Here is a 14,469-nt window from a genome sequence, read left to right as displayed (position 1 = left end):
CCCCCCCCAAAATTAAGGAAAAGCGGTCCAGATTAATGAAGAACCTATGAAATTAAGACAGACCCCTCCCCAAATTAATAAGCCCTCCGCTCAAGTTAATGAAGACACCACCAATTAACAGGAATTTCTGCAAATTAATTTAAGATCCCCTTCTAACCGTTAATCAAACTTCAGTGGCGACCCCCCCCCCCCTCAGATCCCCCCCGCAGAGGAATTGGGGGACCCCCAAATTCCTCTGCGGGACCCCCAAAACTCCTCCAAGTTCCCCTCCCTCCTCCCGAGACCCCTCCCCAAAACTCTCAGGGTCACCCCGCGCCCCCCCGGGACCCCAAATTGCACCGAGTCCCCCCCAACCTTCCCCGAGACCCCCTCGAGCCCCCCCAAATTCCTCCCGGGACCCCCAGAACTCCCCCGAGCCCCCTCCCATCATTAGAGACCCCCCCAAAAAAACTCTCCGGGTCACCCTGAGCGCCCCCAAATCCTCTCAAACAAACCCCGAGCGCCCCAAATTCCTCCCCGGGACCCCCAGAACTCCCCCGAGCCCCCTCCCATCATTAGAGCCCCCCCCAAAAAAACTCTCCGGGTCACCCTGAACGCCCCCAAATCCTCTCAAACAAACCCCGAGCGCCCCAAATTCCTCCCCGGGACCCCCAGAACTCCCCCGAGCCCCCTCCCATCATTAGAGCCCCCCCAAAAAAACTCTCCGGGTCACCCTGAACGCCCCCAAATCCTCTCAAACAAACCCCGAGCGCCCCAAATTCCTCCCCGGGACCCCCAGAACTCCCCCGAGCCCCCTCCCCCGGCTCCCCAGAGCCCCCCCAGAGCCCCCCGCTCCCCCCTCACGCCCCCCCCGTTAATGCTCTTAATGATCAGCGCCCGCAGCGCCGGGGGGTCTGGGGGGGGGGGGTCGGGGACACAAACACGCGAATTTTGGGTGGGGGGTCCCCAAAACCCCCTCAGGACAACGCGTGTGAGGGGGGGGCTCTGCCCGGGGATGCGGAGCCGCTGCCGCAGTGCCCGGGGGGGTGGGATCAGCGGGGCAGGGTGGGGTTGCGGGACCCCTGGGGGGGTTTTTGGGGTGGGTTTGGGGTGTTTTGGGGGGGGTCTCCCCCTGTCTGACCCCCCCTCAGGTGAGTCCCCCCCGCCCTTACCTGCGCTGCGGCCGCGGCGCGCGCTGAGCCCGCGGCAGCTCATCACACCCCGGGGGGCGGGGCCTGCTGGCCACGCCACCGCGCCGGCACCGCGGCCACGCCCTGGCCACGCCCACACCGGGCTGTTACCATGGCAACGGCGCAAAAGGCCACGCCCCCCTCCGGGGGTTTTCCCGCCATCCGCCAGGGGGCGCTGAGGGGAGAGCGGGGCAAAGATGGCGGCGGAGGCCGTGAGGGGGCCAGGGGGGTTTTTTGTGGATTTTTGTGTTTTTTTGTGGTTTTGTGTGGTTTTTTGGGCTCAGGGATCACTAGAGAGGGTTGTGGGAGCTTTAGAGGTGGTTTTGAGGGTTCTGAGGGGGCACTATGAGGGTTATAGGGCTTGGCAGGTGTTGGGGGGACACTGTGAGGGGTCAGTGGTCACTAAAGTGGGCTGGGGGCCCCTCAGGAGTCTCTATGAGGGGTGGAGGGTCCGAGGGAAGTTTTTGAGGGGATTTGGGGGGTGTTGGAGGGGCTTTGGGGAGGGTCTCTGGGCTCCTTTGGAAGGAGGGGGGGCTTGGGGGATTTTTTGGGGGAAGTTTTGGGGGTCTCACCACCTCTCCCGGCCCTGCAGCTCCTGGAGCAGCTCCTGGTGGCCCTGGGGACCCCCAAAAACGGGGAGCCCCGAAGGGGAGCTCTGCTGGTGGCCCTGGGGGAGTCCCTCTGCACCCTCACAGGTGGGTGGGGGGTCCTGAGGGATCCTGGGGGTTCCTGGGGGATTCTGGGGGGTCCAGACCCCCTGATCCCCTCCCCCCACAATTTCCAGTGACAGCCACAGGACCCATCAGCCGTGACCTCGACCCTGAAGTGCTGATGGGGGGTAAGAGACCCCAAAACCCCCCAGAGACCCCCCCAAAACCCTCAGGGACCCTCTGACCCCCCCCAGGGACACCCCCAACTCCTGTAGGACCCCCCCAAAACCTCTCAGGGACCCCCTGACCCCCCCAGGGACACCCACAACCCTCCCAACTCCTGTAGGAACCCCCCAAACCTCTCAGGGACCCCCTGACCCCCCCAGGGACACCCACAACCCTCCCAACTCCTGTAGGAACCCCCCAAAACCTCTCAGGGACCCCCTGACCCCCCCAGGGACACCCACAACCCTCCCAACTCCTGTAGGATCCCCCCAAAACCTCTCAGGGACCCCCTGACTCCCCCAGGGACACCCACAACCCTCCCAACTCCTGTAGGATCCCCCCAAAACCTCTCAGGGACCCCCTGACCCCCCCAGGGACACCCCCAACTCCTGTAAGAGCCCCCCAAAACCTCTCAGGGACCCCCTGACCCCCCCAGGGACACCCACAACCCTCCCAACTCCTGTAGGATCCCCCCAAAACCTCTCAGGGACCCCCTGACCCCCCCAGGGACACCCCCAACTCCTGTAAGAGCCCCCCAAAACCTCTCAGGGACCCCCTAAATCCTCTCAATCTCCTCCCCAGCCCCACTGGGTGTTCCCATAAACCTCTAACCCCCCCCTCCAAGAATCCCCCTAAAGCCCCCCAAAATCCCTCCCAGCTCCCCAGGGGGTGCAGGAGCTGCCGGGGGTTCCCCCAAATCCCCGTCCCTGCTGCGGGCGGATCCTGGCCCGGGCTCAGGTGCAAAGGAGCTTCCAGGTGAGGTTTGGGGGGGCTGGGGGGGATTTTGGGGTCCCCCCTCTCTCTGTGCTCTTTCCCAGGCCCCCCAAAGTCACCTTGTGGGGGGGGAATTGGGGTCGGGGGGGCCCCGGGAGACCCCCGGGAGCAGGAATTGGGGCAGGAGGATAAAAATAGTCGGGGTGGCCTGGATTTGGGGGATGGGGGGGAAATAATGGGGTCACGGGGGGTGGGGAGGGGAAATGGGGTCATGGGGGGGTCTGGGACCCCCAAAACACACGGGGGGAGTGGGGGGGGATGGAGTGGGGACCCCCCCAAACTGGGCCCAGCTCCTTGGGGGGGATATTGGGGTGCCCCCAGGACCCCCAGATCTGTCCCCCCCACCATCTCCCGGGGGTCGTGGGGGATTTTGGGGTCTCCCCTGTGCCCCCCCAGCTCTGTCACCCCCCCTCGCTGAGCCCCTCCCGGGGGTCCCTGTGGCAGCTCCTGCACCGGACCAGCCTCGTGCACCCCGAGGTACTGGGGGGGAGTTTGGGGGGTCCCCAAAAAGGGGAGGGGGCTCCCCAGTGACCCGGGGTCCCCAAAAAGGGGAGGGGGCTCCCCAGTGACCCCCCCGCCCCCCCCCAGGTGGAGTTCCACTTCTGTGTCAGCGTCGATGGGAACGTCACGTCCCGAACCCTGAGGTGGGACCCCCAAACTGGGGCCACCCTAATTGGGATCCCCCAGCCCTAACTGGGGTCACCCCACTCCTGGGGACCCCCTAATTGGGGTGTCACCTCTCCCCCAGCCCAGAGAAACCCTGGGCACAGGCGGGAATGAGGCTGAGGGTGCAGAGCCGGCACTTCACTGGGTAAACTGGGAGGGACTGGGAGGGTCTGGGATGGGATGGGATGGGATGGGATGGGATGGGATGGGATGGGATGGGATGGGATGGGATGGGATGGGATGGGATGGGATGGGATGGACTGGCTGGGAGGGACTGGGACGCACTGAGGGGACTGGGATGGATTGGGCGCACTCAAGACTGGGATGCACTGGGATATGAACTGGGAAGGACTGGGAGGGACTGGGATGCAATGAGGTGATCCTGGGAGAGACTGGGATGGACTGGGATAGGTCGGAACAGAGAGAGATAAACTGGGGAGTAGCACAGGGTCAAACTGGGATGAACTGGGATGAAGCAGGGGGTAGGTCTGGGATAGACTGATCCAAACTGGTCCGTACTGATCCAAACTGGTCCGGACTGGTCCGTTCCCCACAGGCCGCCCTGCAGCCGCCTCCGCCCGTGCCCGGGGCCGCCGCTGCCGCTGCCGGTGCCGCCCCCGCTGGCGGCCGCGGGCTTCGGGGGGACCTGGAGCTGCTCCCGGTCAGCGCCCTCGGCCCCCCCGGGACCCCCCCCGGGCACGGACCCCCCCTCTGCCGAGTGCAAATATCCGGGCGGGGGTCCCGGGGGGTTTGGGGTGGGATTTGGGTTGTTCAGGGGGGGATTTGGGCTCCTGGGGGGGATTTGGGGTATTCAGGGAGGAGATTTGGGGTGGTTTGGGATGTTTGTGGTGGTTTTGGGACACCTGAGTGATTTTGGGGTGCCCAGGGTGGGATTTGGGCTGGTTTGGGGGGGATTTGGAGTGTTTGGGGGGATTTGGGGTGCCCAGGATGGGATTTGGGCTGGTTTGGGGGGGATTTGGGGTGCCCAGGGTGGGATTTGGGGTGTCCAGGGTGGGTCTCAGGGTGCTGGGGTAAGGGGGAAATTTGGGTTCCCTGGGGGATCTTGGGATGCCCAGGTGGGATTTGGGGTTCTGGGGGATTTTGGGGGGCCCCATCCCCCCCGTTGTTCTCCTTGACCGTCCCACCTTTACCTGTTCGACCCCGCGGGGGTCCCCGTGCCCCCCCCGGCCCCCCCAACCCTGCAGGACCCCTCTCTGCTGGGGGACTGGGGGGGCTTCGGCCTGGCTGCAACCCCCCTGAACCCCCGAAACCCCCTGGACCCCAAAACCCCCCTGAACCCCAAAAACCCCCCGGACCCCAAAAACCTGCCAGACCCCCGAGGCTCCAGTGAGGATGAGGAAGGTCCGTGGAGTTCCGGGGGATTTTGGGAAGAATTTCGGGGCTCTCCCCTCCCTCAGCCCCCCCGTGTTGTCCCCACAGAGCCGGTGCCCCCCGATGTCACCTTTGGGGTGCGCTGGGAGCCCCTTGAGGGGGACGGGGACCCCCAAACCTCCCCCGAGGGGGACCCCAAAACCCTCCTGGTTTTCCTCTTCCTGCGACACCGGGACCCCTTTGGGGAGTACGATGCAGGTAAGGGGGGGGACCCCGATTTTGGGGTGTCCCCAAGTTCTGGGGGTGTCACCAAGTTTTGGGGGTGTCCCCGTGGCTCAAGGGCATCCCCAAACTTTAGGACTGTCCCTGGGGTCTTGGGCTGTCCCCAGTTTCTGTGAGGTCTCCTCATCTTGGGGGTGTGCCTGTGCTTTCGGGTTGTCCCTCTGGGCTGTCTCCTTGTTTCAGGGGTGTCCCCAAGATTTTGGGAGTGTCCCCAAGATCTTGGGGGTGCCCCCCCACCCCTCCTTCCCAGACTTCCCATTCCAGCTCATCCATCGAACTGGGTTGACCCCAAAGTTTGGGGGTTTCCCGTTGGTTTTGGGGTTATCCCCGTGGTTCAGGGGTGTCCCCTCTCTCCGGGGGGGTCCCCCACGGTTCGAGGCCCCCCCCAAAATCCGGGGTCCCCCCCAGGGATGCGCCGGCTGCTCCTGGCCCAGCTGGAGCCCACGCTGCGCCTCGGCCACCCCGTGCTGGCCCGGGGGCTCCGGGCCCTCCTGCACCCCATCCTTGGGGGGCTGCGCCGCCAGCACCAGGTGGGTGCGGGGTTTGGGGGTCCCCCCGACCCCCAAAATCCTCCGTGACCCCCAAAATCCCCCCTTGCAGGCCCAGCAGCTCGTGGCCCAAGCCCAGGCCCTGGCGGTGGCCGCGGTGACGGCCGTGGTGGCCGCCAGCTCCAGCGGCCGCTTCCGCAGCGCCTGCCTGGGCGCCCTGCAGGTTTGGGGGTTCGGGGGGTCCCCCCGGGTTGGGGGGGGGTTTTGGGGGTGTCCCCGGTGTCACCGTGTCCCCCCGCAGGTGCAGGACACGCCGGCGCTGGCGGCGGCCGCGCGCCGCAGATGGGCCGAGGTCTCGCGCCGGCCGGGGCTGCCCCGCGGGGGTGAGGGGGAAACGGGGGATTTTGGGGGGTCCCCAAAACCCACCCCGGGCACTGAACCCCCCCCTGTGCCCCCCAGGGACCCCCCAAAAGCAGCGCCGGGGGCAGAGGGAGGAGGAGGAGGAGGAAGGGTCCTGGAGCAACCAGAGCCAGGTGGGGTTTGGGGGTCCCTCCCTCCTCTGGGGACTCCCAGTAACCCCCGGGACCCTCCCAGTAACCCCCGGGACCCCCCAGGTGCAGGACCCTGACGAGTGGACGATCTGAGGGACAGGACAGAGCCCCCTCCCAGTGCTCCCAGTTCCTCCAGTCCTGGCTCCTCCCAGTTACACCAGTTGCTCCCAGTTCCTTCTATGGGTTTCATTTTCCAGTCATCCCCAGAGACTTCTCACAGTCCCAGTTCTCCCAGCCAGTCCCAGTTCATGTTGACTCTCCCCAGTGCTTCCAGTTCCCCCCACCAGTCCCAGTTCTCCCAGTTCTCCCAGTTTCCCATGGTCAATCGCAGTTGTCTCAGTAATTTCTGGTTCTTAGTCGGTCTCTCTTGTTGATCCCAGTCCCTCCCAGTTTCTCCCAGTCCTTCCCAGTTGCCCCCAGTCCCCCCCCAGTTTCTCCCAGTCCGCCCCGGTTTCCCAACCCCTCCCAGTTTCTCCCAGTTCCCCCAGTCCATCCCAGTTTCCCACTTTCTCCCAGTTCTCCCAGTCCCCCCACCGCCCATCCTCATTTCCATAACCCCGCCCCATAAGCCACAAACCCCGCCCATCACCGTCCCACCTCATTTCCATAACCCCGCCCCACAAACAACAAGCCCCGCCCATTACTGCCCCATCCTCATTTCCATAACCCCGCCCACAAGCCACAAACCCCGCCAATCACGTCCCACCTCATTTCCATAACCACGCCCCCGTCGCGCACAAGCCCCGCCCCCGCGCAGGCCCCGCCCCGCCATGGCGGCCCCGCAGCCCCCCGGTTCCCCCTGGGCCGGGCCGGGGTCGGCAGCGGCGCCCGGAGCCGCCCGGGCCGGGCCGTGCTGGGCCGCGCTGCTCGGCTGCCTCAGCCTGGCCTGCTCCTACGTGGGCAGCCTGTACGTGTGGGGCAGCCCCCTGCCCAGGTACGGCCGCGAGCCGGGGGGCGCCAGGGGGGGATTTGGGGGGGATTTGAGGGGTCTGGGGAGGGATTCGGGGGGTTTGGGAGAGAGCAGGGGGGATTTGGGGGGGTCTGGGGAGAGATGCGGGTGGGTTGGGGAGGATTTGGGGGGTCTGGAGAGGGATCCAAGGGGTTTGAAGGAGAGCCGGGGGGATTTGGGGGAGGTTTGAGGGGTGTGGGGGGATTTGGGGGGTCTGAGGAGGGATGTGGGTTGGTCTGGGGGGGATTTCGGGGGAGATTTGAGAGGTCTGGGGGGGATTTGGGATCCCTTGGGGGGGATTTGGGGTCCCTGGGGGGATTTGGGGTCCCTGGGGTGTCCATAGGGTTGGGAGGGGCCCTTGGGAGTTTTGGGGGGATTTCAGGTGCACAAAAAGGGATTGAGGGAGGGGTCTTATCAGTGCCTGGGGGTGTCAGGGGGACACTGGGGGGGGGTTTTGGGGTGCCTGGGGGTGTCAGGGGGACACCAGGGGGATTTTTGGGGTGCAAACCCCCCTGCCCAGCCCCCCAGCCCCTCCGCAGGGACCACCCGGCGGTGATCAAGCGCCGCTTCACCAGCGTCCTGGTGGTGTCGGGGCTGGCCCCGGCCCTGGTCTGGCTCTGGAAGGAGCTCACAGGGGTTAAGGTGAGCTCGGAGGGGTCCCCAAAAACCGAGGGGGGGTCCCAGTGCCCCCCAAAACCTCGCTGACCCCCCCCCCCTCCATTGCTGCCCCCACCCAGGCCGACACCCCCCTGCCCGCGCTGCTGGGGCTGCGCCTCGAGGGGCTGCTCCCGGCCACGCTGCTGCCGCTGCTGCTCACCATGGTGGGTCTGGGGGGGCTGTGACCCCCCAAAAACCTTCCCCAAATACCCCTGACCCCCAGGACCCCCCCCAGAATTTACTGAGCCCCCTCTCAAAATGCTCTGCCTGGGCCTTTCATGTGTGGTGGGTGTGAGACCCCCGTAGGACTCCCAAAACCCACTCAAGGGACCCCCAAAATATCTCTGATCTCCCCCAGGACCCTCCCCAAATTCACTGGCCCCCCCCCAGAGCCTCTGGCAGGGTTCCAGATCTGGTTTACCAGGGTGGGTGTGAGAGGGGCTGGGACCCCAAAACCCCTCTGGGACCCCCCAGAACTCTCCCTGAGCCCCCCAAAACCCTTCTGAGACCCTCAAATCTCATTAGACCCCCCCCAAATCCCCCCAAAACCCAAACCCTGCCCACTCCCCAGGGTGGGTATGGGGTGGAAAACAGGGAAAACCCCCCCAGATCCCCTCCCTTGACCTCCCAGGGGATGGAAAAGGGGGGTGCGACCCCCCTGACCCCACCCCAAATCCCCCCAACCCCCAGATCCTGTTCCTGGGACCCCTGATCCAGCTGTCCATGGACTGTCCCTGGCGGTGGCTCGATGGCATCAGGGTGGCCCTGGGTAAGGGGGGGGGGCAATTTGGGGGAGGGGGCGTGATTTTGGGGGGCTCAGGAATTGGGGTTTGGGAGGGGCTGGGGGTCCCCAACACAGGGAATGGAATGGGGGGGGTTTTGGGGGGGGTTGAGTGGGTGAAATGGGGGAGTTTGGGGTAGTTTTGGATTTTTATTGGCTTTGGGGAACCTGTGAGAATCTGGGATTTGTGGATCAGTTTTATGGGATTTTGGGGATCAGTTCTGTGGGATTTTGGGGTTCAGTTCTGTAGGATTTTGGGATCACTTCTCTGGGATTTGGGGATCAGTCCTGTGGGATTTGCGGGACAGTTCTATGGGATTTTGGGGGTCCTTCAGACTCGGTGTGGGCACTGTGCTGGGGGGAACATGTTGTGGGTACGGAACCAGGGCTGGGTTTTTTTGGGTTTTGGGGATTTTTTGGGGTTTTTTTTGGGTTTGTCAAGTTTGGGATTTCGGGGCTCAGCTCTCTGGGGGTTTTGGGGTCCCCCAGACCCGCGGGTGTGGGCGCTGTGCCTGGGGGACGTGCGCTGGCTGCGGAACCAGGTGGTGGCCCCGCTGACGGAGGAGTTGGTGTTCAGAGCCTGCATGCTGCCCATGCTGGTGCCCTGCACGGGGCCCGGCCCCGCCGTGCTGGCCTGCCCCCTGTTCTTTGGGGTCGGTGAGTGGAGCCCTAAAACATCCCAAAAATAACCTAAAATATCCCAAAAATACCCTAAAATATCTCTAAAATACCAGCCCTGTGTTGGCCTGCCTCCTGTTCTTTGGGGCAGTGAGTGGAAACCTAAAATATCCCAAAACTACCCTAAAATACCATCCCTGTGCTGACCTGGGCTCTCGTCTTTGGGGTCAGTGAGTGGAACCCTAAAAACACCCCAAAACACTTCCCAGTCTGGTCTGTTCTTTGTTCTTTAGGCTTGGTGACTGAAACCCCCAAAACCCACCCCAAAACCCACCCCAAAACCCTTCCATATTGGCATGGCCCCTGTTCTTTAGGGTCGATGAGTGGGACCACAAAATAACTCCAAAATGCCCCAAAATTCCCCCTGACTCCCCTCTCCTGCACCCCTGAATGTTCCCCGACCCCCCAAAAAGCCCAAACCCCCCAAAAAGCCCAAACCCTGCTCCCTCAGCCCATTTCCACCACGTGATCGAGCAGCTCCGCTTCCGCCACGGCTCCGTCGGCAGCATCTTCATGGCAGCAGGTGAGGGGGGTTTTGGGGAGTCTGGGGGGAATTTGGGGGGTTCCAGGGGTGTCCTGACGGAGTCTGGGGTCTCCAGGGTGAAGATTTGGGGTGTCTGGGGGGAATTTGAGGTTCTCACGGATGTCCAGGAGGAATTTGGGGTATCCAGGGGAAGGATTTGGGGTGTCCTGAGGGAATTTCGGGTGTCCAGGTGAGGATTTGGGGAGTCTGGGGGGTTTTCATGGTGGCCTGTGGGGGTTTGGGGGTCTCCATGGGGGTTTTGGGGTGTCCCTGACCCCCCTTTTTCCCTCCTAGCATTCCAGTTCTCCTACACAGCTGTGTTTGGGGCCTACACGGCCTTCCTCTTCCTCAGGACTGGTGGGTTTGGGGGCCTGGGGGGGTTGTGGGGTTCCCAGTCCCCGTGTCCCTGTCCCCAGGTGTATTTTGGGTGGATTTTGGGGTTCCCCAATCCCTGTTTTGCTGTCCCCAGGTGTGTTTGGGGTCCCCAGTCCCCGTTTCCCTGTCCCCAGGTGTGTCTGGGGTGGGTTTTGGGGTCCCCAATCCCTGTTTTGCTGTCCCCAGGTGTGTTTGGGGGTCCCCAGTCCCTCTTTCCCTGTCCCCAGCTGTGTTTGGGGTGGGTTTTTGGGATCCTCAGTCCCCTTTCCCTGTCCCCAGCTGTGTTTGGGGTGGGTTTTTGGGGTCCTCAGTCCCCTTTCCCTGTCCCCAGCTGTGTTTGGGGTGGGTTTTTGGGGTCCCCAATCCCCCTTTTCCCATCCCCAGCTGTGTTTGGGGTGGGTTTTTGGGGTCCTCAGTCCCCTTTCCCTGTCCCCAGCTGTGTTTGGGGTGGGTTTTTGGGGTCCTCAGTCCCCCTTTCCCTGTCCCCAGCTGTGTTTGGGGTGGGTTTTTGGGGTCCCCAATCCCCCTTTTCCCATCCCCAGCTCACCTGGCAGTGCCGGGACCGTTCCCCTCCTCCCGTAACTCCCTGAGGATGATTTGGGGGTGGGCGGATGCTGTGCCCCCAGCACTGGGGGGGTGGATATCGATGACCCCGGGGTGCTGTCTGTGTTTTCGGGGTGCCACCCTCGCTGTCCCTGTCCCCAGGTCACCTGGCGGGGCCGGTGCTGTGCCACTCCTTCTGTAACTCCATGGGCTTCCCGGCGCTGGGCGCGGCGCTGGGGCACCCGCGGCGCCGGGCGCTGCTGCCCGCGTACCTGCTGGGCGTGCTGGGCTTCCTGCTGCTGCTGCACCCCCTGACCGAGCCCGCCTTCTTCGGGGCGCGCCCCCCGTGCCGCGAGCCCCCCGCCTGCTCCTGACACGGGCGGGGGGCGCCCGCCCCTCCCCCGGACCGACCCCCCCCCACTTTTTATAGGAGCCGCCGCACAGAGTCTATTTTTGTGATTAAAGTGGTTTAAGGCTTTGTGGGGCGTGCTGGGATGGACTGGGATGGGAGTTGGGGGGACTGGGATGGACTGGGATGGGGAGTGGGATGGCTTTAGGGGGACTGGGATGGACTGGGATGGGGACTGGGATGGCTTTAGGGGGACTGGGATGGATTGGGGGGACTGGGATGGGGAGTGGGATGGCTTTAGGGGGACTGGGATGGACTGGGGGGACTGGGATTGGAATAGGAGAAAATGGGAGGGACTGGGATGGGAGTTGGGGGGACTGGGGTGGGTTATGAGAGGGTTCGGAGGGACTGGAATGGCCTTAGGGGAACTGGGATGGGAGTGGGAGAGACTGGGAGGGACTGGGTTGGATTTAGGGAATTGGGAGGAACTGGGATGGATTTAGGGGGAGCTGGGAGGGACTGGGCTGGGTTTAGGGGAACTGGGATGGGAGTGGGAGAGACTGGGAGGGATTGGGATGGATTTAGGGGAATTGGGGGGGACTGGGATGGGAGTGGGGGGGACTAGGATGGATTTAGGGGAGCTGGGAGGCACTGGGATGGATTTAGGTGCAACTGGGATGGGAGTGGGAGAGACTGGGAGGGATTGGGATGGATTTAGGGGAATTGGGGGGGACTGGAATGGGAGTGGGGGGGACTAGGATGGATTTAGGGGAGCTGGGAGGCACTGGGATGGATTTAGGTGCAACTGGGATGGGAGTGGGAGAGACTGGGAGGGATTGGGATGGATTTAGGGGAATTGGGGGGGACTGGGATGAGTTTAGGCGAACTGGGAGAGAATGGAAGGGTCCTGGGAATAACCGTGATGGACTGGAAGTGACTGGGATGGGAGTGGGGGGGACTGGGATGGACTGGGATAACTCCCGGGGGCGCTGCCGGTAGGCGGGGCCTCGCGGTGCCACGCCCCCTCAGTCTCCGCCCACCGCCCGTGTCCAGCGTCGCTTTATTCGCGCGTGACCCCCGTACACCCGCCAGAGGCCACGCCCCTCCGGTTCCCCCCGGGCGGGGTCGCGGTCCCGGGGGTCCCGGGGGTCCCGGGGAGCGCTGCCACCCTCCCGGGCGGTCCCGCTCCCCGCAGGTGTCACCACCCCGGGGGTCCCGGCCGTGCAGGCGCTGCCGCCCCGGGGGTCCCGCTCAGGGCGCGTGTCCCAGTCCCGGTGTCCCAGCACGGTGGCCGCAGGCATCCCCGTCCCGGTGTCCCCGGTCAGAGCAGTTGTCCCCATGCCGGTGTCCCCGTCCGAGCCCCGCCGCCGGCTCGGCTCGGCTCGGTCCATCCCGGTTCCCCGGGCGGCCGCGGCGGTCAGGGCGGGTTGTCGCCGTCGCGGGCGGGGTCGCGGGGCCCGCGGGCGGCCCCGCCGTGGCTGTGGGCCTTGCGGACGTGCCGGTACAGGTCCCCGGACTGCGTGTAGGAGCGCAGGCAGTGGCGGCACTCGTAGGGCCGCTCGCGGGTGTGCACGGTGGCGTGGCGCCGCAGCGTGTACGAGCACGAGAACGTCTTCCCGCAGGTCGGGCACGTCGGGGCCTCCTCGGCGAACAGCCCGAAACCCCCGCGGGGCTCCAGCGGCGCCAGGAACAGCGGCTCCCGCAGCCCCCCCAGCGCCGGGCCCAGCGCTGCCCCCTCCCCGAATCCCGCCGCTCGGCCCGGGGCAGGCGGCGGCGGCGGCGGCGGCGGCGGCGGAGGAGCAGGAGGGGGCGCGGCGGGGCGGCGGGCGCCGTCGGGCTCCTCGTCCGAGATCACGATGGCCTCGGCCTTGATGACAGCGGCGGGGCCGGGGGGCGCGGCCCAGGGACCCCCGCCCGCGGACGGGGCGGCGGCTCCGGGTCCCGGCGCGGCCTCGCAGGAGCTGCTGGGGCTGGGCGGGGGTCGCTCGCCGCCCACCCCGGGCTGGGTCGTGTCGGCCGCGTCCACCAGCGGCGGCTCCGGCGGCGTCCCCGCGTCGCCCGGCGGGGGCTGCAGCGGCGGCTGCGGCGGCGGCTGCGGCGGGGCCGGGCTGGCGGCGTCCTCCTCCCGCTTGGTGCTGTCGGCCTCGGCCGGGCCCCGCGCCTGCAGCTTCTTCTTGCACAGCTTGACCACGTCGTTCATGTGCAGGTAGCTGGCGGCGGCCAGCACGTCCTCCAGCGGGGCGGCCAGCGCCAGCCGCCCCTCGTACATGAACTCCAGCAGCAGCGCGAAGGCGGGCGCCGTGACGATGTCGCTGTTGAGGGCCACCACGGCGCCCCGCGCCCCGCCCGCGCCGCCCGGCTCGGCGTAGCACAGGTGGAAGAAGGAGCTGCAGGCGGCCAGCACGGCCCGGTGCGCCGGGAAGGGCGCGGTGCCCACCAGCACCGTGCAGTCGCACAGGATCCCCCGGGAGCGCTGCTCCCGCAGCCCCCGCAGCAGCTGCCGGCTGTGCTCGGGGAACTCCATCGGGCTGGGGAAAAACGGGGAAATAAACGGGGGGAAACAGGGAAAATGGGCAATCAGTGCTCGGGGAACTCCATCGGGCTGGGGAAAAACGGGGAAATAAACGGGGGGAAACAGGGAAAATGGGCGATCAGTGCTCGGGGAACTCCATCGGGCTGCGGGGAATAGAGGAAACGGGGAAATAAGCGGGGGGAAACAGGGAAAATGGGCAATCAGTGCTCGGGGAACTCCATCGGGCTGCGGGGAATGGAGGAAACGGGGAAATAAATGGGGAAAAATGGGGAAATGAACAGGGAGAACAGGGGGGAAATGGGGAAATTAACAGGGGAAATGGGCAATCAGTGCTGGGGGAACTCCATCGGGCTGCGAAAAATGGGAAAACCCAGGGAAAACGGGTGCTCAGTGCTCCGGGAACTCCATCGGGATTGGGGGGTTCGGAAATGGGGAAAAACGGGGATCAGAGCGGGATCAAAGCGCAGGGAACCCCATCGGGGTGGGGGTGCTGGAACTGGGGGGGGGGCACACGGGCAGGAGCTGGGCCAGCCGGGCAATCCCAGTGCGGCTCAGCCCATCCCAGTATGGCCCAGTTCCAGCCCAGTCCATCCCAGTCCCATCCCAGTTCCTCCCAGTCCATCCCAGTTTGGCCCTGTGACCCATTGGGTCCCAGTCAATCCCACAGGGGCCCATCCCAGTCAATCCCAGCCCGGCCCCACGAGTCCTGCTCGGCCTCAGTCCAGCCGGGTCGGCCCCGGTCGGTCCCAGTCCGTCCCAGTTTGTCCCAGTTTGTCCCGGTTCCCCCCCAGCGCCCCCGGCCCCGCTCACCACAAAGCCGCGGCCTGTCTACGCCTCGCCCCCCCGCGCTGATTGGCGGCCCCGGCGAGCCGCCACTCCGCTCTCATTGGTTAGTCAACCTGTCACTCAATATGACCGGGCCAAGCTGTGTCAGAAACGTTTGT

The 14,469-nt window shown here is 65.3% G+C and overlaps 2 protein-coding genes and 1 long non-coding RNA gene across 3 annotated transcripts; 2 read left to right on the top strand and 1 right to left on the bottom strand.

The window, feature by feature from the left end:
- Nucleotides 1-5,791: 5,791 nt before the first annotated feature.
- On the top strand, nucleotides 5,792-6,074 carry LOC110478855 (uncharacterized). Its single transcript, XR_002466824.2, has 3 exons — nucleotides 5,792-5,809; nucleotides 5,888-5,969; nucleotides 6,046-6,074. It is a non-coding gene; the product is annotated as an uncharacterized LOC110478855 (long non-coding RNA).
- Nucleotides 6,075-6,907: 833 nt separating this feature from the next.
- On the top strand, nucleotides 6,908-11,121 carry RCE1 (Ras converting CAAX endopeptidase 1). Its single transcript, XM_077789633.1, has 8 exons — nucleotides 6,908-7,071; nucleotides 7,626-7,728; nucleotides 7,824-7,907; nucleotides 8,434-8,512; nucleotides 9,014-9,181; nucleotides 9,654-9,725; nucleotides 10,020-10,082; nucleotides 10,806-11,121. The coding sequence occupies exons 1-8, from the start codon at nucleotides 6,908-6,910 to the stop codon at nucleotides 11,015-11,017; spliced, it is 945 nt and encodes a 314-aa protein (XP_077645759.1). The 3' UTR covers nucleotides 11,018-11,121.
- A 1,288-nt stretch (nucleotides 11,122-12,409) lies between these two features.
- Nucleotides 12,410-14,349, bottom strand: ZBTB3 (zinc finger and BTB domain containing 3). The gene is made up of 3 exons (XM_077789632.1): nucleotides 14,336-14,349; nucleotides 12,823-13,520; nucleotides 12,410-12,720 (listed from the first exon to the last, which is right to left on the bottom strand). Exons 2-3 carry the CDS (start codon nucleotides 13,514-13,516, stop codon nucleotides 12,410-12,412), a joined length of 1,005 nt encoding a protein of 334 aa, XP_077645758.1. The 5' UTR covers nucleotides 13,517-13,520; nucleotides 14,336-14,349.
- Between the last annotated feature and the right edge of the window lie 120 nt (nucleotides 14,350-14,469).

This window comes from Lonchura striata, chromosome 36 (genome assembly GCF_046129695.1).
Source record: "Lonchura striata isolate bLonStr1 chromosome 36, bLonStr1.mat, whole genome shotgun sequence".
NCBI lineage: Eukaryota > Metazoa > Chordata > Aves > Passeriformes > Estrildidae > Lonchura > Lonchura striata.
The sequence above is the reverse complement of the archived record's forward strand: the minus strand, read 5'-3'. Positions and strand labels throughout refer to the sequence as shown.